Source organism: Osmerus eperlanus, chromosome 7 (assembly GCF_963692335.1).
Source record: "Osmerus eperlanus chromosome 7, fOsmEpe2.1, whole genome shotgun sequence".
Lineage (NCBI taxonomy): Eukaryota > Metazoa > Chordata > Actinopteri > Osmeriformes > Osmeridae > Osmerus > Osmerus eperlanus.
In genome coordinates, this window is record NC_085024.1 from 5,434,609 (window position 1) to 5,458,799 (window position 24,191).

Below are 24,191 nucleotides of genomic sequence, written 5' to 3' on the forward strand. Positions count from 1 at the left end.
GAATTCTAGGCTGGGACCCCTCCAGACGGTATTGTGTATCATTCAGTTAGGAGGGGGCAGCCCGAGAGCTTTTTTAATCTTGACCTTCCAATAAAATATGCTCCGCATCTAGACTTACATGGTCTAAATAGAGACATAAGCGCTCCACAAATCATTCCCCTAAACGCATAGTCTCAGGGGAAAGGTTTGACACAGTTTCACACACACGCACAAATACACATGTTTCTGTCCACACGCGTACCTTCCTCCCCTCACAACACTCTGATAGCCACACGCGTATTGAAGTTTGTTCATAATTTATTCTCCGGAACGTGCAGTAGCCTACATCGCCATAGGGAATAAAACTTTTCAAACAGATAACACTGATTTTTTTCCATCTTCACAAAACTGCACTATTATTTGGTAATACAAAATATAACAACAATTATTCAAAAACATCTTTACAGCCAAACAGCCCCTACCAGTCACACATCCACCCTGAATTACAAAGAAGTGATTTGACACAAAAATTACACAGACCACAATCAGCATCAGCCGTTTGACCGATTAAGTCCCTAGTACCCTCCTGACCAGGAAGGGCGGGAGGGGGGCTCGCTGACTGCGGCCCCCCTCACACAGACAACAGCAGCGCCACCCCAGCCAGGACCCACTTGGCAGGGGGCTGCTTGGTCCTGAGGTGGAGGGTCCACACGTAGCTGGGTCCGCGGAGCTTGGTGCGGTACACAGGGCACTCGTAGGTGTTCCTCAGCTCCAGCTGCTCCGAGGGCACTGCCCTGACGTAGAGCACGGGCATGGCCGGGGTCAGCTCCCTCAGCACGGCCTCAGAGATCACCCCCGCCTGGGTGTCCCACCTGGCACCTGGGGGGGAGAGGAGGGGAGGGGGAAGGAGAGGAAAGAAGGGAGAGAGGAGGGAGGGAGGTGAGGGAGGGAGAGAGGAGGTCATAAGGCTGTGTGTTAAATACACTAGTAAAGGTTTCATTACCTAATAGAGCAGAAACTTAATAGAAATCTCCTCTGGTTTCACAGACATACAGATCAATACATTAGGATGCAAAGGGATTGATGCCGGTCAGGTTTTGACCAGCCAGGCCCTCACCCTCCATGTAGAGGCCATGGATATAGGCTCCTTCCCTGGGCGGGTGCCCGTAGTCCTCCCTGCTCTTCTTGGTGACATCCACGGTCAGCGCCATCTTGTCCAGTGGCCACTGGTTTTTACGAGCGATGCTCTGCATGACAGCTGAACACATGTTTCCAGGTCAATGCTTGAAAACAGCCTCTAAACAGTCCCAACATAGCCTCCACACAGCCTCCAAACTGCCTGTACACAGTCCCAACACAGCCTCTATACAGTCCAAACACAGCCTTCACGCAGCCTCTACAGAGTCCAAACACAGCCTCTACACAGCCTCTACACAGTCCAAACACAGCCTCTACACAGCCTCTACTAAGTCCAAACACAGCCTCCACACAGCCTCTACACAGTCCAAACACAGCCTCTACTAAGTCCAAACACAGCCTCCACACAGCCTCTACACAGTCCAAACACAGCCTCTACTAAGTCCAAACACGGCCTCCACACAGCCTCTACACAGTCCAAACACAGCCTCTACACAGCCTCTACTAAGTCCAAACACAGCCTCCACACAGCCTCTACACAGTCCAAACACAGCCTCCACACAGCCTCTACACAGTCCAAACACGGCCTCCACACAGCCTCTACACAGTCCAAACACAGCCTCTACTAAGTCCAAACACGGCCTCCACACAGCCTCTACACAGTCCAAACACAGCCTCTACACAGCCTCTACTAAGTCCAAACACAGCCTCCACACAGCCTCTACACAGTCCAAACACGGCCTCCACATAGCCTCTACACAGTCCAAACACAGCCTCTACTAAGTCCAAACACGGCCTCCACACAGCCTCTACACAGTCCAAACACAGCCTCTACACAGCCTCTACTAAGTCCAAACACAGCCTCCACATAGCCTCTACACAGTCCAAACACGGCCTCCACATAGCCTCTACGAAGTCCAAACACAGCCTCCACACAGCCTCAACAAAGCCACAACACAGCTGCAAGTGTGTGTGTGTATATGTGTGTGTGTATGCTCACCGGTGAGGAAGGACTGGGGGTTGAAGAACCCAGACAGCCAGACCACAGCAGGCAGAACCAGATCCTGGCTCCAAGAGTCGAGCTCACGACAGCGACAGAGGACGTCACTGAACCTGCACCAAACATGAACAGCACACCGTAAACATTCCTCTGAAACACAGGAAGCTCCCCTGTTGAAGTGTTTTACTACCACAGCATAGTTCATGGGCTCCGTTAGTTACCATTGTGCAAGTGTGTTGGTGGAGGGGTAGGCTAGCCGGGTCCAGGATTCCGGGACCGTGTCGTAGAACAGGGCTGACTGGAGAGTCTCCATGTTGGAGGAAATGGTCAGCTCTCCCTGCACACAAAACACAACTCCCATCATGCAACACATGCCTCAGAGACTTGTGCATCTGATAAAGGTTTAATATGAGACAAAAAAAGAGTAAAAAATAAATAAATAAGCGTTTGGAGTTGAAGTGCTCGAATGACCTGGCTGGGTTCTCTCACCTTCAGCCCAAGGTCCAGCTCCTTCAGAGAGCGTCGTACTTCCTCCAGCAGTACGTTCATGCGGTCGCACTCCTGGAAGCACACCAGGATGTAGGGGCTTCGCTCGGGCGTCTTAGCCATCACGTCGGCCATGTTGTACTCCTCCGGAAGCTTCTCCAACATCTCGTCCAGCACCTGCTTCACCTGCAGAACAGAAGTGCGATATCACCGGTTTTGAATGGTCACGCTGTTAAGATGGTGATGGTTGGCGAGGTTAGATTTGTTCTACTGTTGGGCGCTCGGCTGGCATTGTGTGGATATTCAAGACTGTGTCTGTAATCTCTCTCTGATACCTTCTCCTCTGAGCTTTGCGCAGCCCCCTCTCCAACAGAGCAGTTCTGGGGCTGCAGTTCCAGCAGCGTCCTGAAGAGGCAGTGTGAGGTGACCGTCAGGAAGTCCAGCTCAGTGTTGGGGTGCAGGCCGTACAGGGTCGGGTTCTCCGGCGGAAGCTTGTCGTCCACGTAACTGTGGTAACCGTTGTAGTCCATGTACGGAGGAGCCAGGAAACCAGGGCTTAGAAACAGCTCGCCTTCAAACTACAGGAAGAACAGGGCACAAGCTTCTCAACAAACATGTCTGAAAAGGAGTTTATGAGAGACCAATCATTTTTGAAGTGTTTTGCTCACTATACAGTCAGTTCTAGAATGCCCTCAACCAAAAGTATGGCTTAGGTGCATTATACAAAGCTTTGTTTGGTACAGAATGGCACCGAGCTTTTACTTAATATCAGAGACAGCGGTGGGCAAACGTGGATGTGCAGGAAGAGAAACACAGTGAGCGATGGCTGCTAGTGCCGGGTCAAGTGGGACTCTGGGAGTCAGAGAGGAGCTGGACCAGGCAGGTGAGGGAGTTTCTGCCAAGGTGGAAGTCTCACATTGGGAAAAGGATACATTTTTGAACCAAGCTCTGTATGCGCGATTGTTTACTGGGTAATTCTCTTCTTCTCTAAGAATGGAAACCTTACTAAGTGGATAGTGAAAAGGAAGATAAACTGTAGTTTTGTACCGACATCTCAAGAGGGCACCCTTTCACTATAGTACACAGCAATACAATAGGCTTCTCATTTAGCTTTATATTATCGGTCAATAAAAACTAAACAGTATAAAAAATGAATATAGTGTATATACATACTGTACCGTAACTACATAAAAGTAACAATGTGATTGTTTGCTTCAAAAACAAAATGTGTGCAATGACAGTAAAGTACTGTCTGTGATTACAGAAAACTCACAGGCCTATTGCAAGCTTTCCCTCACCATGTTAGGATGCATGTACTCTTGTAGGAAGGTGCAAACTCACAGGCCTATTGCAAGCTTTCCCTCACCATGTTAGGATGCATGTACACTTGTAGGAAGGTGCGACACAATCTTCGGTCCCAGTCGTCTGTGATGTGTCCTCCATACATGATCTCCCCAAACAGGTAGCACAGATCCTCCCAGGGAACCTTGAGTCACAACACACAAAATATAACATAGGCTATGGTCCAGTTACACATGATGTAGTTGCTGATTTGATATCTAAGTAATCATTATTGCGCACGTTAGGAGGTCGCGATCCGACCAGTGTGAAGGAGGAAGAAGAAGAACGCGGGGGAAAAGACGACAAAAGACAGAGGTGCGCAATCATTTGTACCTGTATTGTTTCGCAAATTGCTTCCTTCATCATCTCTAATTGCAGTGATCACTTATGCAATGTTGTGAACTGTCACATCAGCTGCGTGTAATTACATTTAGGAGAACGCTTCATTGCCCCCCTAATGAATTCAGTGTATACGCACATACAGGTTACTGTTTGGTTAACATAATGAAGGACATTCGTTTTTGGAGGGTAGAATACCCTGGAGACATAATTGGTTGTGACCAGAGTAATAGGAGTGAAAAAAGAAACACATTAGGAGTTCTGAGGGGCGCAACGGGATCAGAATGGATTCTTTGTCTCTCTCAAATTAAGTAAAATTATAGGTTGGGTGTTGGTGGCCGTACGCATGGAAATCTGAAAATATGATAAGGATCAAACATTTGTCACGCTTATCGGCAGAACAAAAGACTTCTAGATAATGGGAGAAAGTGTAGGATAATTCGTTATCGCCGTCCGAATCTCCAAATTCTACAACTGTTTTTCATTGTACACAACTCAAATAGAGGTTGACTAGAACACAACATGTTTAATAAGAACCTTTTTCTTCTTGGTTTGAAGATAACTGCTACTTTGGTAGCTTGGCAGAGATAACTGGGCAGAGTCCTAGTTTGGGAACTGGGCAAAGAACTAGCAGTCCTACTTTGCTAACTGGGCAGAATCCTACCTTGTTGTTGGCCTCCAGATAGTTGTAGAGCACGTTGACAGAGATGGCAAGGTCTCCGGTGTTGAAGGGGTAGCTGCGGTTCCAGCCCTGAGGCCCAAACTTGCGCCTCTCCGTGACGCAGGCGTGGAAGTAGCAAAGGGAGAAGAAGAGGCCGTTAAACTCCTGCTCCCTGGAGCACATTTCCAGAGTGTCCTGCAGGAGAGATCCAACTTGAATCACTTCATACTTTCATTAGTTACATCGTTTTCATGAGTTAATTAGCAACATACCAGCTAAAGCACAGTAACCTGCACTGAAGGTGAAAATCAAATCAAATCAAATTTATTTGTATAGCCCTTTTTACACGCAAGCATGTCACAGAGGGCTTCACATATGCCCATAGAACTGCCCCTCAACCAACCTAAACCCTCAAGGAAGACAAGGAAAAACTCCCAAAAAACTCTCAACAGGAGAAAAAAAAAATGGAAGAAACCTTGGGAGGAGCAATTCAGAGAGGGGTCCCCTCCTCCAGAGACGGTTGGTGGGAGAGAGGAGCAGAACACAGGCTAAACATAGTCATACAGTGTCGATGGGTTTTTAAAACACCAAAATCCATTATTCAACTTTATAGATGTAGGACAGGACCGGGAGACTCGCGACCAGGTCCAGCGTTGGCTGACCGACGACCAGGCAGGTGCTGACAACTCAAACCCCCCACACCACAAGGGATGTGTGTGGGGGGGGACAGAGAGAGGAGAGCAGGGATTAGAGAATGCCAGGAGCAGCTAACAGTTACAGTCATAATAGAATGAGATCCCCACCGGTCAAGTGTGGACTGGTGCAGCAATTTAACAGAGCAAAAAAGGGGAATTTGATGCAACCCCACACACCAAGACAGCGACAGCCCCCCTCATTTGGAACATGAAATCTGTTCCAGGGGAAGAGAACTCTAAAATAAGTTATACTTAAAGAATAAGGATGGAAACAACCCGTCCCCCGTTGCCTCCAACTAGTAACATACTTACCTTTAACAGTCGTAGAATTGACTAAACAATAACGTTTTTAACCTAATTTTAAACGTCGAAACAGTATCAGACTCCCTAATTGAGACGGGTAGTTTATTCCAGAGAAGAGGCGCTCTATATGAGAACGCCCTACCTCCAGCTGTTTTTTTCTTAATTTTGGGAACCACCAGATAGCCGGCATCTTGAGATCTAAGTGTCCTTGAGGGGAAATAGGGTGCAAGGAGACCGGAGAGGTAAAGTGGTGCCAATCAATGCAGAGACTTGTAGATTAGTAGTAGAACTTTGAAGTCAGCTCTGGCTTGGATAGGGAGCCAGTGTAAAGAGACAAGAGTAGATGTTATGTGATCAAACTTTCTTGTTCTGGTCAATAGTCTAGCAGCAGCATTTTGCACCCGCTGTAAAACCCACTCGTATAAAAATATTAGGCCCTCTGTGACACTGCTTGTAAAATGGGCTGTACAAATAAAATGGTATAAAAAAATTAAGAAACATTATTATTATACCCCCAATTTTTTTTACTGTAAATTGTAAAAATAAAATATTTGTATTTTGTAAAAAAGAAAAATTGGAATCGTAACACAGGTTTCCAGCCACCAGGCCCTCGTCTTCCTCTTCACCTGAGAGAAGCCATGCAGGGCAGCGTACAGGCTGGCGTGCATGCCCGTGGGCGGCTCGTTGGTGATCTTGATGGCGTTCTCCAGGATGCCTCGGGGGATGACGTGCTGCTCGGGGCTGGGCGCCGGCTCTCCGCTCATGAACACCCGGTAGTCTGGGTGACAGTCCAGCGCTGTGCTCTCCAGCAGGGCCTCCAGAGTGGGCAGCCAGCGAGCCACCAGGTGCACGTTCTGACCAAACACAAACACCAGGTTAGACCTCTGACGAATCGAAACAGACCTTTAAAAGTCAAGCACAATGGTGATGCAGGAGAATACTGTTTTATAAAAACATAAAAACAACATTAAAAAAACTGTTTGGTAACTAATGGCTTGTAAAAAGGCTTTTTTTAAACACAGGAACTTACCATCACAACCCTAACTCCACCGATGCACAAACAAGGTGTTTGGTTATGTTTGCTGTTTGGTTTGCTGTTTGGAGAACAGTACACCAACAGACCTACTGTTCAACAGCTGTGATAGTTGTGTACTGGAATAAACCTTGATTGTGCCTGTGAATCTTCATTTGTATTTACCGTATGTGTGTTTATCAGGGAATCTTTTGCATAAAAAGAACACTATAGAGCATATATAAAAGAACCAAGCACCTACCGTACCATATGTCTCTGTGATACAGGAATAGCTACAGGCTTCATTTCCAGCCTCTCACTAACACAGTTGATTTACCTCATCATGGATTTGATTGAACCAAATTGACTTTGTTTCCCCAGCTCAGGAGGTGAGGTAATTGTCGAATCAGGTGCTTGACTACAACAATGACGGGCTGTTTCTCTGCTTAACCCTCCTGGCTTCCCTCAACCAGCTCTCTTCTACCCCGGCAGGTGTCCTACCTGCAGAATGACCCAGTGGCCCAGCTGTGAGGCCTTCTCCAGGGCCCTGTGGGCCACCTCCTCCTGGCCCTGGCCCAGAGACACGTTGTGCACAGTTCCCTGGTCGATGGAGAAGTCCAGCCTCAACCCTGAAACAGCCAAGGCATTGGAGAACACTGTGTACACTATACTGTACCACTGGCATGTCCAGAGAAATACAAAAAAAAAATTGTATATTACTGCATATCGTACCTCAGCTTATTTGAATACTTAGTTTTTTTTGTATGTTTATTTTTGGGCGATTTCTGCGAGGCCGTACCTAGTTTCTCCACGGCATGCAGAGGGTCGACTCCAGGAGACAGAATGAAGAATACAGGGGTGGAGGGGGTGCTCTCCTCGAACGTCTTGTCAAACTCCATCCGAGCCGTTTCCACGTACCTAACACCCAAACTCTCCTCCACAAAGTTCCTGTCGACGTAGCACAGGCTTACCGGTTAATGCTCCCCAGGGTGTTTGATATTTCTGTCTAACGTCCATCCTCTGGTGATGTAACCGCCGTAGGCTGACACTGTTAATTGCTGTTTTAGTAATGCTACTAATCCTGAGCTGCCGTACTGACGACACAGTATATGCACTATTTGTATGTCGCTTTGGATGAAAGCGTTTGTTAAATGAAGAACTTACTACTTTTGAATTAAAAATGTAAACCTTCCCTGACCTGAGGGCGTAGGTCATTCTGTCGGGTCGGACAGCCCTCAGGATGAGGAGTTTTTGCAGGGAGCTTTTGCTCTTCCACTCCTGAGGAAACCTCTCCCTCTCAGGACACTCAGACTCCACCAGCTTCCTCCAGCGTTTGGCAGAGCCCTCGATGTCTCGATCCAGCCCCCGGAAGTCCTCCAGGGCCGAGATGGTCTGAGAATGTCAACGGATCTCCTCATGTCTCTATTTATCTCTCAAACACACACACACACTTTCACTCTCTCTAACGACAAGGTACTGACTAGTCACTTATGCGGTGTTGTGAGCTACGATAGCCTCTAAATCAACAGGCACACGCGGAGAGAATAAGTAGCTTGTGGAGCCCCTTCAAGGTCGTTGAAAACCATCACTCTCATCTCAGAGAAAGTAGTTATCTGTTCTGTCTCTGACACACACACACACAGACACACACACAGAGCTCCGGTCATGGCTGAGTGAATAAGACTTACCCTGACAGCCCCCCAGGCCTGAGGGGAGAGAAAGGACACTGGGCTGGATCTGCTGGGCTCCACGGGGAGACGCAACAGGAAGTCCAGCTCCTGCCCATCAACCTGACCCCTCGTTAGGAGAATCTGGCCAACGGGAAAACAACCCGGATCACAGTCAGTCAGCAACAATTCCATTTACCATTGTTTATAAAGGTACTGTGTTACAGTGAGAACACACATTGAGTTAGCAAGCTCTCTGAAGCAGGTGTGGCAGGGCCAGATGAAGGACAGCCCCTGGAGGATAGCTAGAACTGAGATGAAAACAGTTGGTGCCCTGACAGATACTTGCATAATGCCATCAAAACACACCCCCCTGTCAGAGACAACTGGCTGAATTGCAGTCAGGAGGCCAGGTGGGAGAGCTAATCAATAGGAGCGTGTGGTCCCGCTGACTGGTTTTAATTGAAGTTAATGTGGGGGCAGAAAAATGCGTTGATTGATGAGGATGACAGGGGGGCCCACCTTGGGGGCGGCCCCCCGGGGCCACGTACCTGGAAGGCGGTGTGTGACAAGAAGGTTAACTTGTCTCTCTCAAACAGGCCCAGGCTGGTGTGCAGGAATACTGAGTAGGTGATGGCCTCCGTCAGGGAGAGAACCCTTGCCCTCACTTCCTCGTTCCACTCCGCCCGGCCCATGGCTTTGTGGAACACGGTGTTGAATGTCTACAACAGACACCGGGAGGAAGAAACACATAAGAAACCGTAAAAGTGGTTTGGTATAGTACTGATACAGGTGGCACCCTAAGGCCTAAACAGATACGTGAGGAGAAAATGGCTTCTAAACCTTATATCCAAAGTAAATTGACAAAAGATTTGACAAAGACTGACCTTACTGATGTTTGCGTATACTATATACAGTATTAATGTAATAATATAACAATAAGATGTAACATGCTACATCATAACATATATACTGTATATATATGTCATGTAACATATACATCTTAACACTCAAGCACAAAGGTGAACTGGGAACATCTTAGCGAATCTCAGGTGCTGGTCAAATGGCTCACCTTGAGGGAGAACTGGTACATGGGGTTGATCTTGTGGAGGTCGTTGATGATGAAGTAGAGGAGAGACGCTCTCTCAGCCGCTGGGCGGTAGAGCTCTCGAGCCTCGTTGATCTTTGTCTCGTTCTCCCTGGCCTCCACCACCTGTGCGTGCCGCAAACGCCGTGAGCTATGAGCCTTTCAGTCACGCTCCAGATCGCCCCCCCCCTCGCATTACACGTGTCCTTAAGTACACATCGTTTGCAGTTCATCCAATAAAATGAAGCTTTTTTTACTTCCTCTTCTTTCTTTTCTTTTACTTGACGAGACCCTCCAACACTTGATGGAAATCAACAATCAAGCCGAGGACTCACCCTGTTGTTACCGCTTTCCGTTCGAGCGACACTGGTTCAGAAGGTGGGCCGTTGCAGGAAGGCCCCTGCGGCCGTTGGCCTCACCTTGTAGTGGATGTGGGCCGCTGTAGCCTTGGTGCCCTCCAGCTGCTCCACCAGGGCGAGGTCTCCCAGGAAGTTGCCCTGCGCTGCGGAGAGACGGCTCAGGAGCTCGTCCTCCAGGCTCTTCAGCTGGATCTTGAAGAGGTTCTGCTGCGTGGTCAGCTCAAGCTGGGGACCCGTGGAGAACATGTCACAGAAACTCCCGCTCACATCCAAAACGACTTGCATGCTATGCACGGTGACTCACTTCCCATTAAAGCCTGTATAATTCCTTGTGTGAGGGTATTTGATCCCCCAAAAAATTGTCCCAGATGGTGAAGCTGTAGGTTTACCTTCAGGTTCTCCAGGTCTGGTCTCTCTCTGGTGACCACCTGGCCCAAGAGTTGCTCCTCCAGGCCTGCAGGGGTCACTGTGAAGTTGATGAGGGTCATCTGAGCCTGCAGCTCCGGGGGGAAGTGGGGATTGGCTAGCTTGGTGTGGAGGAGGAGCCGGAAATGGCTGTTGTATTCACACTCCTTACCCCCAATCCGAATGTACCTGCATGCAAGTACAAACAAGGACAAAGAAAACATGGTACTGTATGCTTACTGTATACACAGAACCAATATTTCCATTTCCTAGTTGTCCTGTAGTACTACCAACCAACATCTACCAAGCCCTGGCACACTGCATCTTTGAGGTAAAACATTGGCTCTAAATGTTAACTGAGAACAAAAAAATCTTGAATAACATCTGAAAGATTATCTGCACAGCGGCCAATAGTTCTCTGCTCCTGCATTTCAATTAAATCAGCAGTGGTTTGACAAACCCGGTGGCTTTTCATTTTTCTCTAATTACCCCTCCGGTGTCAGGCAAGGCCCCAATTTCACAGCACAGGGTCCTCATGGCCTGGGTCTGGTTCAACTCTATATCTTCACAAGCCGGAATTAATGTACTATTGATAGAACCATTACTCCACCAAATTAAAGTCCCTGCTGATGGATTGGCTGGTAGTCCTCCATCAGCCATGAAAGGAATAATTAGTATTCATTACTTCACACTCTACAACATTCCAATTATTAATGAACTTCAGCTGTGGAGCTTCACCAGATCCATCATGGCGGCCGCAGCAGGCAGTATTAATCAAAGGCAGAAGCATGTGCGTGGGTCATGTACAAGGGATGAACTTATAATCAGATTTACCACAATGAAGTGTCACGGGTCGACAGACAGGACTCCAGGAGGAGTTCAGAGAACGTCCCCTCAGATGTTCAATATTCACACTCCGGTAGAGAAAACAAGGAAGGAATTCGAAGGAAGGAGTGTTCAATGTGGTTGAGAGCATTGTCGATTTACAGTATGGTATTTTAATTTTCCAATTGTTCAGCTGTTAGTAACCACTTTATGGAATTTGTTGAAAGTAATGTGTTTTTCAAGGGGAATGTTAGAAGTAATTCATCAAAGATAATCACGAACAACTGTGTTGCTGATAAATTAATATTGTTGCTGGACTGATTCAACAGGACATTCTCTGAGGAGGTGCAGATCAGTGTTTTAGATTGTTTTAGATATCCGTCCATAAAACATCCCTTTATGGGACTCCATAATAAGGCCAGTTTCATTAAGTGCTTTTCTGATTGTAAATATAATGAAACAGAGAAGCACCATTTACATATATAATAATCACCACTTGAGCCTGCTGGAGTTTGATACAAAGTAATGATTAAATGATTAAGAGCAAGTACTTTGTGTTGTTTTCCTCTTTAGTGAGAAATAGACAAAGTCCTTAAAAACCATAGCCGCTGCCCACAATCCTTGACTTTAGGATCAACTGCTCAAAATTCAACACACATAAAGCATATCTGCACACAAATATACATCTATCACCGGGGCTTTGAGAGGCCAATCAATATGTCTGCCTCTGGGGTTCTCAACATGCACAACAAATCCATCTATAATCTAAAGAGCAGGCAATCATACAGCATTCAGTCATGTGTCTCTGGAGCTCCGGTGCTCAGCAAGACCCAACCATCAGGCAAATCCTCTCCCATTGTCTCCTACATCAGGCTAGCATTTAGACATGCTGGGGCCACATTGACATGTGTATCAAAAGGGATACAGTCGGCAAACCGCAGGTCGATTCGGAATGTTCTGACAGAGAATACCAGTTATTAGTACACCACGGACAAAAACAGCTTGTGGTAAGCACCGTATGTATGGACGGTATAGCAAGAATACAAAACCTCAACATACAAACCCTACCCTTGTTGACTCGCAGACTACCAAAAAGTTGATCGTTTTGTTCAGTTTCATTGAATGGGTTTCCTGCGTACAAACCTCCCTCTCCTGATGGTGTTTCTGCAAAGAAGAGGCTCCAGGACTGGGTCCACCTTTTCCTTCAGGTTCTCAATCAGAACAGTCTCACCACACGCCAAGGCATATTCAATCACCTCCAGGTAGCTGGGAACAACAGAGAGATTTAAAGGACTGGATCATAATATGTATATCATAGTATATTATACTGAGCTGACTGTCGGCATCTCAAGTCCAACTCTCTTTTGTAACTTATACATTACTCTCTTAGCATATAATAACTATTCCTTTACAGTCCTCAGACAAGATGATTGAGCATGACGAACTATTAGCAAATGGCTTTTGACAACTGAACCTCCCTGACAAATACATTTTGTGATTTCCTGTGATTCCATATCCCCGATGTTTTTGCTGGAACATATCCATGGAACATATGCTTACCGCTAATTATTCATGCTCAACAACAGCTTTCTAAAGGAATTACACAAACGTTACCATCTGTTTTCCTAATTCGCTCCACGTCTCCCCCTACATAGCATCAGTTCTATGATCGGTTTGAAAAAAGGAAGAATGGGGGGGGGGGGGGGGGGGTTTCTCACCCCTTCTGTCCCAGCTGCACCACCCTCAGGCCCGGCCCGCACCGGTTACGGATCCACTTGATGCCCTGCTGCTGGGGGTCAACCATGAGTGGCCAGCGCTCGCTGGTGGTCAGGATGGCAGCGTTCTCCGTGGACATCCTATCTCCCGGCAGGCCCTGGTTGTGCCAGGCAGCCACGGTGGCGTCGTCTGTGAGCATGAGGACGGGGTCCAGGCCTTCTGTCAGGGGGATGGGGGTCTGGAACAGACAGAGGGGGGAAGGGATGTCACTGTATAGTATATATGTTCAGTGGAAAGGATTTATGTTTAATGTTCAGTGTACAGAATCTATGGTCAGGGTCCAGTATCCATGTTAAGGGTTCAGTCTCTATGTTCATTGCACAGTATCCATCTAATATAGGGATGGCAGGAGGAGCTAAACTCATCAACAGGTGTACATGTCTACATCCCCTGGAAATGCCCTGGGGAGACCCTGGATAGACCCTGGGGAGGCCCTGGGGAGACCCTGGGGAGAACTTGGGGAGGCCCTGGGTAGACCCTGCATAGTCCCTGGGTAGGCCTTGGGTGGGGCTTGGATCCACCCTAGGAAGACTCTGGGTCGTGTCGGGATAGACCCTGGGTAAGCTCTAGGTAGACCCTGGGTAAGCCCTGGGGAATCTTGCCTTCTGAGAGCGGAGGAAGGGGATCCAGTCATCGCGGAGGAGTTCCTGCCGGTAAGAGAGGGTGAAGTAGCCCACGTAGGAGACGTACGCCGCCGTGAGGAGCACGTCTCCACAGAGGGTCTCCTGCTGCGCCTCGTACTGGACCACGGCCAGGGACCAGCGCTCCTTCTCTGACTGCGGGACACACACACAACAGCAGAGGGTCAGCGGCAGTACCAGTACCTCACCTGAAATGTAAACACATCATTAAGACTGTGTATTGGGAAAACCCAAAGAATGCTCTGCTGGTTGTGAAGGATGAGCCTTTAGGAAACACACATTTCCACCACAACTGTCAAACTGCACAGGCCGGGTGTAAGGAAGGACAGTCCCTTCTTGGCATGTGTAGCACCCGTACAGTGACTGTGTATTTCCTTAGCCTCAAAATAGATTAGCCCTTTAATCAGGACTGATGTATGAGAACAGTCTTCCTCACATCTACTACACAAACTATAAACATGGGAAGTAGTTGAGTATACATCTCTCCAATTTCTCTAAAGTAGCTTTGAAAGTTTGGGCTGCATATTTACTCAGTATCAATTTGGCATCTTTTTAAGCCCTCACTAGTATGACTATGACAGCCAAACAACAATAAATCATGTTTGGCATTTCTTTACAAGAGGCTGTGGTACCAGAATTTGCCGCATACTAAATTCCCAGACAGTTAAAAATCACTATAATTTTACCCTAATGCATTATGGATTGCCTGTAATATCACTCAGTCTGGGGTGAAGTGTTTTTAATTTCCAACAGCTGTTGAGGCTTTGAGGTAAGTTAATGATTAAATATAGACGGTCTGATTTATTAGACTAAACACTATTGCTTCCAGGTCAATGCCATAAAGACAAAACATTCATCTTGATGTGTTTAAAAGCCAAGCTGTCTCATGCAAGCCACATTTATTTCTCAGAATAAGAAAGTCAAATGTATAAAATGGGTAATGAAAAACGATGACTCTAATGTAATCATGCATTAAAAAACATAGAGAACCACTTAGATCTTAGACCATAGAGAAAAACAGTTCCACTTCCGCCAGATTTGAAGGGATAAAAGACAAAATAAACAATTAGACATCTTTCTAATCCACCCACAATTTTGCTTAACTACTGGACAGACCATTAGGATGAATACAATTAAAATGGCAGAGAACAAAAAAGGATTTCAGTGTGCTTATTTTGTCTGTGGAACCCGAACAGTACAGTCACCCAACCATGAACGCTCACAGAGTCTCTTTCCCAGACCAGTCTGCTGCCCAGCTTGAGTGTTCTGTGTGCATGGCCATCATGCCATCTCTCTTCCATTCTCCACCTGGACGTGCGCCAGACAGACAGTCGCGCTTGCCGTTCCAACATACTTCCGTACCTGCCTCCTACATCTCCGACACACTGCCTAGCCAGAGCAGGGAGAAGCTCCACTCACTCCAGCACAACTCACACCACACACAGCCAGGGCCAGGCCTTGAGGGGATCACAGATCTCTGGCCTGGTTAGTGATGCAGCTCGGTCAACACCACCTCTCCACGCACGCCTCAGAATCCACCGGTCACCCGGCGCCAAGTCGGCGCCACTCTGAACGCCCCTTCTCCTCCCCTCTCCAAGGCTCTCTCCCTCCCTCTTTCTCCATTTCGTTTTCTCCCTTTCTGTCTCTCTTGTTATCTCTCCTCCCTCTTTTTCTCTATCACTCACTCTCCTTTATTTCCATCTCTCTCTCTCTCTCTCTCTCTCTCTCTCTCTCTCTCTCTCTCTCTCTCTCTCTCTCTCTCTCTCTCTCTCTCTCTCCATTTCGTTTTCTCCCTTTCTGTCTCTCTTGTTATCTCTCCTCCCTCTTTTTCTCTATCACTCACTCTCCTTTATTTCCATCTCTCTCTCTCTCTCTCTCTCTCTCTCTCTCTCTCTCTCTCTCTCTCTCTCTCTCTCTCTCTCTCTCCCTCCCTCCCTCCCACTCTTTCTCTCTCTCTCTCTTTCTCCCTCCCTCCCTCCCTCCCTCTCTTTCTCTCTCTCTCTCTCTCTCTTTTCTCTCTCTCTCTCTCTCTCTCTCTCTCTCTCTCTCTCTCTCTCTCTCTCTCTCTCTCTCTCTCTCTCTCAAGGCAAATTCTGTTCCAAATTTATGGAGAGAAAACAGAAGTAATCAGGGAGAGGGACCTCCCAACATGTGTATGGGCTCGTAACGTACTAGTTTGTCTCTCTCTCTCTCTCTCTCTCTCTCTCTCTCTCTCTCTCTCTCTCTCTCTCTCTCTCTCTCTCTCTCTCTCTCTCTCTCTCTCTCTCAAGGCAAATTCTGTTCCAAATTTATGGAGAGAAAACAGAAGTAATCAGGGAGAGGGACCTCCCAACATGTGTATGGGCTCGTAACGTACTAGTTTCTCTCTCTCTCTCTCCTCTCTCTCTCTCTCTCTCTCTCTCTCTCTCTCTCTCTCTCTCCTCTCTCCCTCTCCCTCTCCCTCTCCCTCTCCCTCTCCCTCTCCCTCTCCCTCTCCCTCTCCCTCTCCCTCTCTCTCTCTCTCTCTCTCTCTCTCTCTCTCTCTCTCTCTCTCTCTCTCTCTCCATACCTCTAGACCCTTCACCAGCCGGTTGGCCAGCTCGATAGTCTGGTTGGTGCGGGTCACTTCCTCCTGGCAGCGAAGCTTCTCAGCAGCGGCCTTCTCAAACTGTGCTGTGAGGCTTTGGAGGTTTTCATCCAAGTCCTGCAGACGAACGCCACACCAACACAGGGAGACACTGCAGAGACTCGCTTTGGAGGACATTTCCAATGCTGTCGTTTCAAACACGGTTCACATTCACACTTACTTCTAGTTTCTTCTGCACAGCCAGCAGTTTTACTGTGGCAGTCTCCAGCTCTGTGTTAGCTTGGGACAAAGCTTGCCGTTTGGGTGCTACGTCACAGTAAACCTGCAGACACAATACACTGAGCAACTAAAACATACTCACGCAGCATGCAGGGAATTATGCATGCATTCTAAAGTGTTTGTGCACTACACACACACTTCCAAAACATTTAAGTAATACATAAGTACACTTAATTGATAAAACAATTTGAGCACAATGACAAATAACAGCCGAAAATATAACCATCGCATTTAGCTCAATCTATGTCCAGAATGACAACAAACGAAAAAGTCCATAAATGTGCTGTCAGACCTCGTAGTATCTGACGATGTTTATGGCCCAGGCACAGAGGCCAGCAGCGGCAGTGGACTTGGTTCTGACCAGGTCGGGGTGGAACTCTGGGTTCCTCAGGTACTCCTGCTTCGCCACGCTGAGGCAGGACTCGGGGATGTGCTCCTTGTCGTACGACACCAACGCCAGCAGGAAGTCATCCACCTGGCGACAGGAAGAAGACAGAGTGGCTCAATAAAGATGCTAGGAAGTCAGACATATTGACATTCAATGACAAAGTTAGCTTTAGTTTCAGACTTATTCACCTAAACATGCTAAAAAACATTTTATGTATCTATATATTTTTTCTTCATATTTTTTATAGTTTCCTGCTGTATAGACTGGGGATCTGTGGCTTCCGTACAGCGCACAGCAACGCACCCCTCGTCAGCGAGCATATTCATACAGCCCTCCAGCTCGTAACAGTGTATGGAGACGAGCCAGGCGGGGTCACAGGGTCAAGGCCCGCCCAGATGAGAATGGCATTAATCAGACGTGGTTGACACGCTGACAGGCTAACCTTGCCCATGAAGGCCCTCGCAGCCTTCCAGCTCCGCTCCTTGGGCACCCGGCCGCGTGGCGCCAGCAGAACCATCACCGCCGCCGCCACGTTGATCACCGCCGCAGGGGGGTTGGGGAACGTCTTCAGCTCCGTCAGGTTCACCTGGAGACGGGAACAGTAAACAAATCCAATGACCTTAGTAAAAGACCGTTTCTACAGACTGGGAGCAGGCTATGTGAGTCTCTCAGGCTGGGGTAGGACTGGCTGGGTTCTAAGGGGAGCAGGAGAGAGGACCTTGTTGAGGGTGTCCAGGGCTGCTGTTGCAGCTTCCAGAGCCGGCTCTGCCTTGGCCAGGTCTGTCTCACAGTCCTGCTGCTTCAGAGATACCTCTGCCTGGATGACCGCCACCTGCATACCACACAGAGCAGACATATCCTCATAGTATCCTGCCTCAATCCTCTCAACGGAATCAGTCGGCAGCAATAATATCATCATATCGTCATATCGTATCGTGTATCGTATCTGTGTAACCCATGCTGCTGTGGTTGGTGCAGAGACTCACCTTCTGTGCTTCCACATCTGCGGCCTCTCTCTTGCAGCTGACCCTCTCCGTCTGAAGGCCTATCTTTGCGATCAAAGCCGCAGCGTCGTGGTTCTTCGCGGTGAGGTCCGCTTCCTGAGACGCCAGTTTGGATTTCAGGTCCTCAACCTGAAGTCAGGAACACGGTCACAGTCCTACAGATGATGCGGTCCATGCGTTCAGCATGCAATTCGCCACATGAACAGAGAATTTGTGTATAAATATGTATACCGCCTAACGGGAACTACATGTCATAGCTATCTGTGGCGGAGCGATAAAAAACGTGATTTACATCCAAGATTCATGAGCGTTCCATCAGAGATGGGCTGAGAGGACATTTCACATGTACAGTATGCAGTAGTCTATGACTGAAGGCATTGCTAATCTCGTGCCTCAGCCTTGAGCTCGGCTGGTTCTCGATATTAACCCTGCGACATTAAGCCAGATCCCCCTACCTGAGAGGCAGTGGTCTGCAGCTTCTGAAGGCCGCTGACGAGCCGGTTCATCTTGCTCTGGAGGTGAGTCCGACTCTTGGCCAGCAGGTTTGCGTACAGGGTGATTTGCTGGAGAAAACTCTTGGGGGTGGTGTAATTGTACCTCTGATCATTGCGCCGGTATTTGTCACTTGCCCGGTTGACACTGGTGTGAACGTAGGCCATGAAAAGACTGATGGATTCCTGGACGGCGGGCTGTAAAAATAAGCAGAGGTGCGGGGAAGAGGGGGGGGCACAGGGCGCTCTGGATTGAGTGGAGTTTAACATCGCAAGCTGATGGAGCCTGAAATATTATCTTCATAAATTCTGAATTCATCTACAAGTTTTGCCATTTTACTTGGCTAGCTTCGACTTACTCAATCTGAAATTTTAGGTGCAGCTGGCAGGAATGATTAGGCTTTGAAACCACTGTTAAAATAATGTGTTTAGGCCGCTGACATGCAGCTTGGAAAGCAGAACCATGGTTCACGCTATCCCTCATGCTCTCCAACTTTCTCTGTTGTCTGTCGGAGCCGTGCCGCGACGCTGCTTTAGTATTTATCATAAGGTGCTCGATGACATGGCGTCTTATTAATCATACTGTTAAAGGATCAATTAATGCAGAAACAAACGAGCATAGAAAACAGGGATCAAACATGAACATAACTCACATAAAAACCATTGTTAACGATCAAGAATCCAGCAAGGAAATAAAATCATTATTAATTAAGACCTGACATTATGCTTTTTGACAAAGCGTGCGTGTGGAGTTCAGATGCGAGCAAAGTTCTCATTGATTCGCCTTGAGCATCAGCTATTTGTCGGTTGTGCATTTGTAACTTCAAATAGATGACCATTTCATTTGTTGGCAGCCCGCTACTTTAATAAGATAAACAATCTGGGAAAATCTTTTTGTAGAGTATTGATTGCTTTAGACATAATTTTTCACAAATAGTGATTTAATGTTTTCAACCCCTGATACAAGGCACATTTCCATATAGTATATTTTATTGATAAATACACCCAAACGTAATTTTAAGCTAGTGCTATCTATGTTAGCTGGTAAAGTGCAATCAATCATGTCTTGTTATGGATACACCATGCAACACATGTAACATACTCTGGACCGACAGTAAATCAAAGTGTACATATGACAAACACACACCTAAACAAACACACGCACACAACACATAAACACACACGCATGCATTGAGGAAGTCCTAGTTTGCTCTGCTGGCACGCGGCCACCGCACCATGTGACGGCACTTCCTGGAGGTGACAGCTGTGCCTTCTGAGAGGGTCGTCATGACGCTTATTAATCACTCCACTCTCATTAACATAAATGATCCTGGGTAGTGATCGTTCCACTGCCGCAAGGGACAACAACGATAAGTCTGCAGTGTTAGCTAGTCTCCGAGCATGTGATCAGCGATTTATCAGCACCTCAGAGTAGAACTAATGATGAGGGATCTATGGAGAAGGTAATACAGCTGCACTGTGGTAATTACAAGATGTTCATTAAAAGTCTAACTAACTAAGTCTTCCTCTCTTGGAGTCTCATTAGGAAGGACATGCCCAAACATAAGACGGTGTCAACTGTTGTTTTTGTATATTGCGTAGGTATGTTTTTGAATATTCTTTATCATGGCCATAACATAACTCCAATCCAGGAAATATTCCTTGTATGAATCCCCATCTCATACCAGAGAGGAGATGATGAGGGAGCCAGGTCGCATCAGTTGTGAAGGATTTGATTAATACTAGTGAGACAAGCCCACTGGTACCAAGCAATACAAGTCAGATGACACGGTTCAGAACCAGACCGGATTGTGAAGCCCTCACCTGGATGCCCTCAATCTCCTGGAGGAACCTGTGGCTGACGGAGCGCAGGGCCTCCGCGGGCCACAGGTGGAACCAGTCCACGGTGGTGCAGTGGACCAGGGCGGGGAAGCGACGCGCCCGGACCCTCAGCCCACAGCCCGCTGGAGACAGACACAGAACCACCTACGGAGCAGGGAGCAGGAAGCAGAGAGTCACAACGCCGTCGCACAGCTCTGGGAGACGGTGGGGGGAGGGCGAGCGTGCCAGACTGGCCGCGCTGGCGACACCCACCCGCCCACCCAACACACATATGTGCCCGTACACAAACACAGACGTGCGAGGAAGGGGGGTGGGGAAGCGCTGCCAAACGTACGCGTGCAAACCCAAACACACAGTTTTAGACCAGTAATGGAGCAGATGCATCCAAAAGCAACTGGCAGGTCTCTTCTATTCACCCACTCGCCACTGCCATCGTGGTGGGTGTCTGGCATGCGGAGGCCCACTGTTGGACCTAGCAGACGGAGACTGCACCAGAAGGTCTAACCCACGCATCAGATGGACCAGGCACATGTGCACTGACACAAGACCTCTTCTCCCTCCAGACCTCCACCCCACCCCCTCTCCTTCCTCTGTCTGTCCGGTCCTGTCAAGACCCACCATGTTCTCAACAAGCCACATGTTAACAGGCTCTGTCGATCGGTCTCTCCAATGCAGCAACGACATTTGAAACGTCTAAAACTGAGAAAATGGAGAGAGTGCCGAATTGTGTCAATTCTTTGACAGGCTGGACCTTGAGCTGTAGCCGGACACGATTGATGAAGAACCTCCAGCAGTTCTCCCTGCTGTCCTGCAGGCCCAGGCCCCGGACCTCAGGCTTCACCCCGGCAACGATGCCCTCCATCTCCTCCTCACTGAAGAGCTCCGGGATCTCTCCTGGAGAGGGATGGGGAGAGGGGGAAGGAGGGGAAGGAGGAATGGAGGGGATGGAAGGATAGAAGGGAGGGATGGAGGGGATGGGGGGATGAGAGGATGGGGGGATGGAGGGATTAGAGGATGGGGGATGGAGGGATGAGAGGATGGGGGGATGGAGGGATGGAGGGGATGGGGGGATGGAGGGATGAGAGGATGTGGAGAGGGGAAGAGGGAGGTAGAGGGGGCAAGCAGTGAACCCCCAAGAGCTGAGCTGCTGCATCAAAACATCCCAACGGCAACACTCATTAAGGTCCTTAAAATCTCCATTGGGTCTCACACCTCAGTAGTTATTCTACAGCAAACAGTCTGTGTGTGTGTGGGCCCACGTGTGTCTGTGTGTGTGTTCATGGCGTCCCCCTCATGTGATACCTGAAGCCAGCAGGTCGTTAATGACAACCAGGAAGTGTTCGTCGGGTATCTGGGCATCGGTCAGGAGCAAAGCTGTGGGCTGGTTCTTCACACCTGTCCTCAAGTACAGACCAGCCAGATCCACCTGCACACAGACACCCAGATGTGGCACATGCACTGTGTAGAGCACCATTGGTTCAACACAGCGGCCATTCAGGAGTAGTTGAGGTGTGATCAATGGAATGGCGCAAACTCACTGAGAACTCTGGGATCTTTAAGCAGATGATTAAATGGATAAGGCCTTCCTCATCAATGAGGTATTGAAATATTTTCCCGGCCTCTTTAATAGCACCTGACAATTGTTCCTTCATGAGTCACTGGAGAGGGTGAACACCACTAAATTAGATCAATATCCTGCAGGAGACTATTAGAGATATTGATCTGGGAAATGTTGTCTAAAAGAAACTTCGATCTTAATTAATTAATCACAGTCATTTTGAATTATACTCTTTTGGTAGTGAGCAGCCAGTGACACAAACTAAAGGATCAACATTGGATGGGGGATTTACAAAAATACCCAATTAGTAAATCTTGTTATTAAAATTACGGACCTGCAAGTTATCTACCTATTACTGTAACACATGTACACATGTATTTACACTAAAACACAATATGAATAGTTAATCTATTTCACACGTAATCTGAATCAGATGAACAAATGATCATGCGCACGATTACCAATAATGCATTCGGGATTTCCATAGTCAAAGACGATCTCAATTAGGACCTGTGGAACAAATCAAGCCAGCCAAGCCCCGGCCAGGTTCTCTCTCTCTCTAAGGGAGGCAGGGCTTTGCTGTACCTTCAGGTCCTGCATGCTGTAGGTCTTGCTCAGGGTGATCTGGAACACGTCCACCGAGGACAGGAAGGCAGCCAGGCGAGTGAGGCTCTGCTTCCCGCTTCCCCCCACCCCGACAAGCAGCGCGTGACCGCGGGGACACTGCAGGACACGGCTGATCCGACATCTGCCATCACCACCAGCACAACCAGGGTTAGTCCTACCTCACTGGACTTGAGCTACACTCCACTGATCCTGGATATGCTGCTACTAACTAAATCCTCCCGACCCTTAGCTTAAAGAGATCCATTACTGACCGGCAATCTCTTGACACTCGTCCAGATTTATTTCTTATTGGGTGTGCTCAAGCCTTCGGCGAGAGCACAACCTTTGTTCTCTCACATATATATTTATTTATTTATTATTATTGTGAGAATGCTGTTCAGCATTCTCACTATTGCTTTTCAACTTCTCAGTTCTTCCGCCGTTTTTTGGCCTTTAACTCGTTCTGCATACTTTAACCGATTCCTACAACTTTTGTATCAAAACGTTCAGCTCCTTCAGGAGATGATGGCTATGACTTTTGGTATTTCTCACTTTTATACTTTTTAAGACATTAAGGTTTTTGTGCAAATTATTCTCCCATTAAAAGTAATGGTAAATCCTTTCAAATCATTAAAAAGCTTCCTCCTCTTTCAAACGTAACTACTTCAGCTTACTTTCAGCTAGAGACACCATTCAACCTTTAACCCTTGTGTTATCTTCGGGTCATTCTGACCCATCAGTCATTGTGACCCACTGTCGTATTGCGACAGATTTACCGCATACAAAGACAAAGTGAAGCATTTTCTTTTAACCGTTGGGCTGTCTCAGACCCCCCACATTGCAAAGTTTAAAAGAAAATTATTTTAATTTGTTTTTGTATTGGGTAAAATTGGGTAAACACAACGATGGTTCGTTATGAACCTTTGGGTCATGTGACCCGAAGGCAGCACGAGGGTTAAAATGTTCACAAGACATTCAGCTATTCCCAAATGATTCAGCTTTTTCAAATGTTCAGCCAATTTTGAATTATGACAGTTTGAAATACATTAAAATGTTTGCTCCTTCTTGATTTTTATGAATGAGCAGAAAGCAGACTCTGCTTGCTGCTCTTTTTCTGATATTCAACTAATGTGTCAAACAAATTCCTCTAACGTTCATATAGTTTAACTTACAGAAACAAGTTATACCTTAAAATGTAGGAAACATTGTCCTCTTTCAGCCAATGTAACTACTAAAGAGCTCACATTTACAGATTTTCAGCTATGAGCCTTGAAGCGAGAGCAGCCTTTCAAATTCTCTCACTAACTTCAATGGAGAGGTGAGTAAAATCAGTCAGAGAAAGCAAGAAGGAACAAGATTTTGAAACTGCCGATAGAGTCGTATTTCTGACCGCACAGACATATAAGGACATCTCTGGTTTCGGCAGAGTCTTGGGTCTCGGAAAATATCCTTATATTTTGGATTGGACGTATAGTTTTGCGTCTAGGTCAACTTGTTTGAGGTGTGGATGCTAGGTAAATGTTCGTTTTTCTCTCTGCCTAGCTCGTTAGCTATCACAGCTGCGCCATCACCGTGGCAACCAAACAAACAAGCACCAGGAAAGCAAAAGGAACACGTTTTTGAAACTGCAGGTAGAGTCGTATTTCTGACTGCACAGACATATAAAGAATATCTCTGGTTTCGGCAGAGTCTTGGGTCTCGGAAAATATCCTTATATTTTGGATTGGACGTACAGTTTTGCGTC

The 24,191-nt window shown here is 47.4% G+C and overlaps 1 protein-coding gene across 2 annotated transcripts in view; it reads right to left on the bottom strand.

The window, feature by feature from the left end:
- Window positions 1-279: 279 nt before the first annotated feature.
- The window catches only part of si:dkey-233k19.3 (dynein axonemal heavy chain 11), a 45,048-nt gene continuing 21,136 nt past the window's right edge, over window positions 280-24,191 (bottom strand). The window contains exons 51-81 of one of the 2 annotated variants that reach the window (XM_062466728.1): window positions 22,427-22,589; window positions 21,586-21,709; window positions 21,035-21,177; window positions 20,266-20,427; window positions 18,406-18,639; window positions 17,933-18,079; window positions 17,665-17,778; window positions 17,389-17,532; window positions 16,851-17,033; window positions 16,500-16,601; window positions 16,262-16,396; window positions 13,675-13,848; window positions 13,015-13,250; window positions 12,440-12,562; window positions 10,456-10,660; window positions 10,127-10,291; window positions 9,693-9,833; window positions 9,172-9,342; window positions 8,642-8,764; window positions 8,152-8,345; window positions 7,753-7,901; window positions 7,455-7,582; window positions 6,568-6,795; window positions 4,947-5,138; window positions 3,969-4,088; window positions 2,938-3,180; window positions 2,606-2,788; window positions 2,338-2,453; window positions 2,117-2,229; window positions 1,097-1,237; window positions 280-858 (exon numbers count right to left, since the gene is read on the bottom strand). In XM_062466728.1, coding sequence (XP_062322712.1) covers window positions 611-858; window positions 1,097-1,237; window positions 2,117-2,229; window positions 2,338-2,453; window positions 2,606-2,788; window positions 2,938-3,180; window positions 3,969-4,088; window positions 4,947-5,138; window positions 6,568-6,795; window positions 7,455-7,582; window positions 7,753-7,901; window positions 8,152-8,345; window positions 8,642-8,764; window positions 9,172-9,342; window positions 9,693-9,833; window positions 10,127-10,291; window positions 10,456-10,660; window positions 12,440-12,562; window positions 13,015-13,250; window positions 13,675-13,848; window positions 16,262-16,396; window positions 16,500-16,601; window positions 16,851-17,033; window positions 17,389-17,532; window positions 17,665-17,778; window positions 17,933-18,079; window positions 18,406-18,639; window positions 20,266-20,427; window positions 21,035-21,177; window positions 21,586-21,709; window positions 22,427-22,589 — 5,044 coding nt within the window. In that variant the 3' untranslated portion in view covers window positions 280-610. Of the gene's footprint in view, window positions 859-1,096; window positions 1,238-2,116; window positions 2,230-2,337; window positions 2,454-2,605; window positions 2,789-2,937; window positions 3,181-3,968; window positions 4,089-4,946; window positions 5,139-6,567; window positions 6,796-7,454; window positions 7,583-7,752; window positions 7,902-8,151; window positions 8,346-8,641; window positions 8,765-9,171; window positions 9,343-9,692; window positions 9,834-10,126; window positions 10,292-10,455; window positions 10,661-10,960; window positions 11,157-12,439; window positions 12,563-13,014; window positions 13,251-13,674; window positions 13,849-16,261; window positions 16,397-16,499; window positions 16,602-16,850; window positions 17,034-17,388; window positions 17,533-17,664; window positions 17,779-17,932; window positions 18,080-18,405; window positions 18,640-20,265; window positions 20,428-21,034; window positions 21,178-21,585; window positions 21,710-22,426; window positions 22,590-24,191 lie in introns of those variants that run through there. The other variant, XM_062466727.1, reaches the window with a different exon arrangement.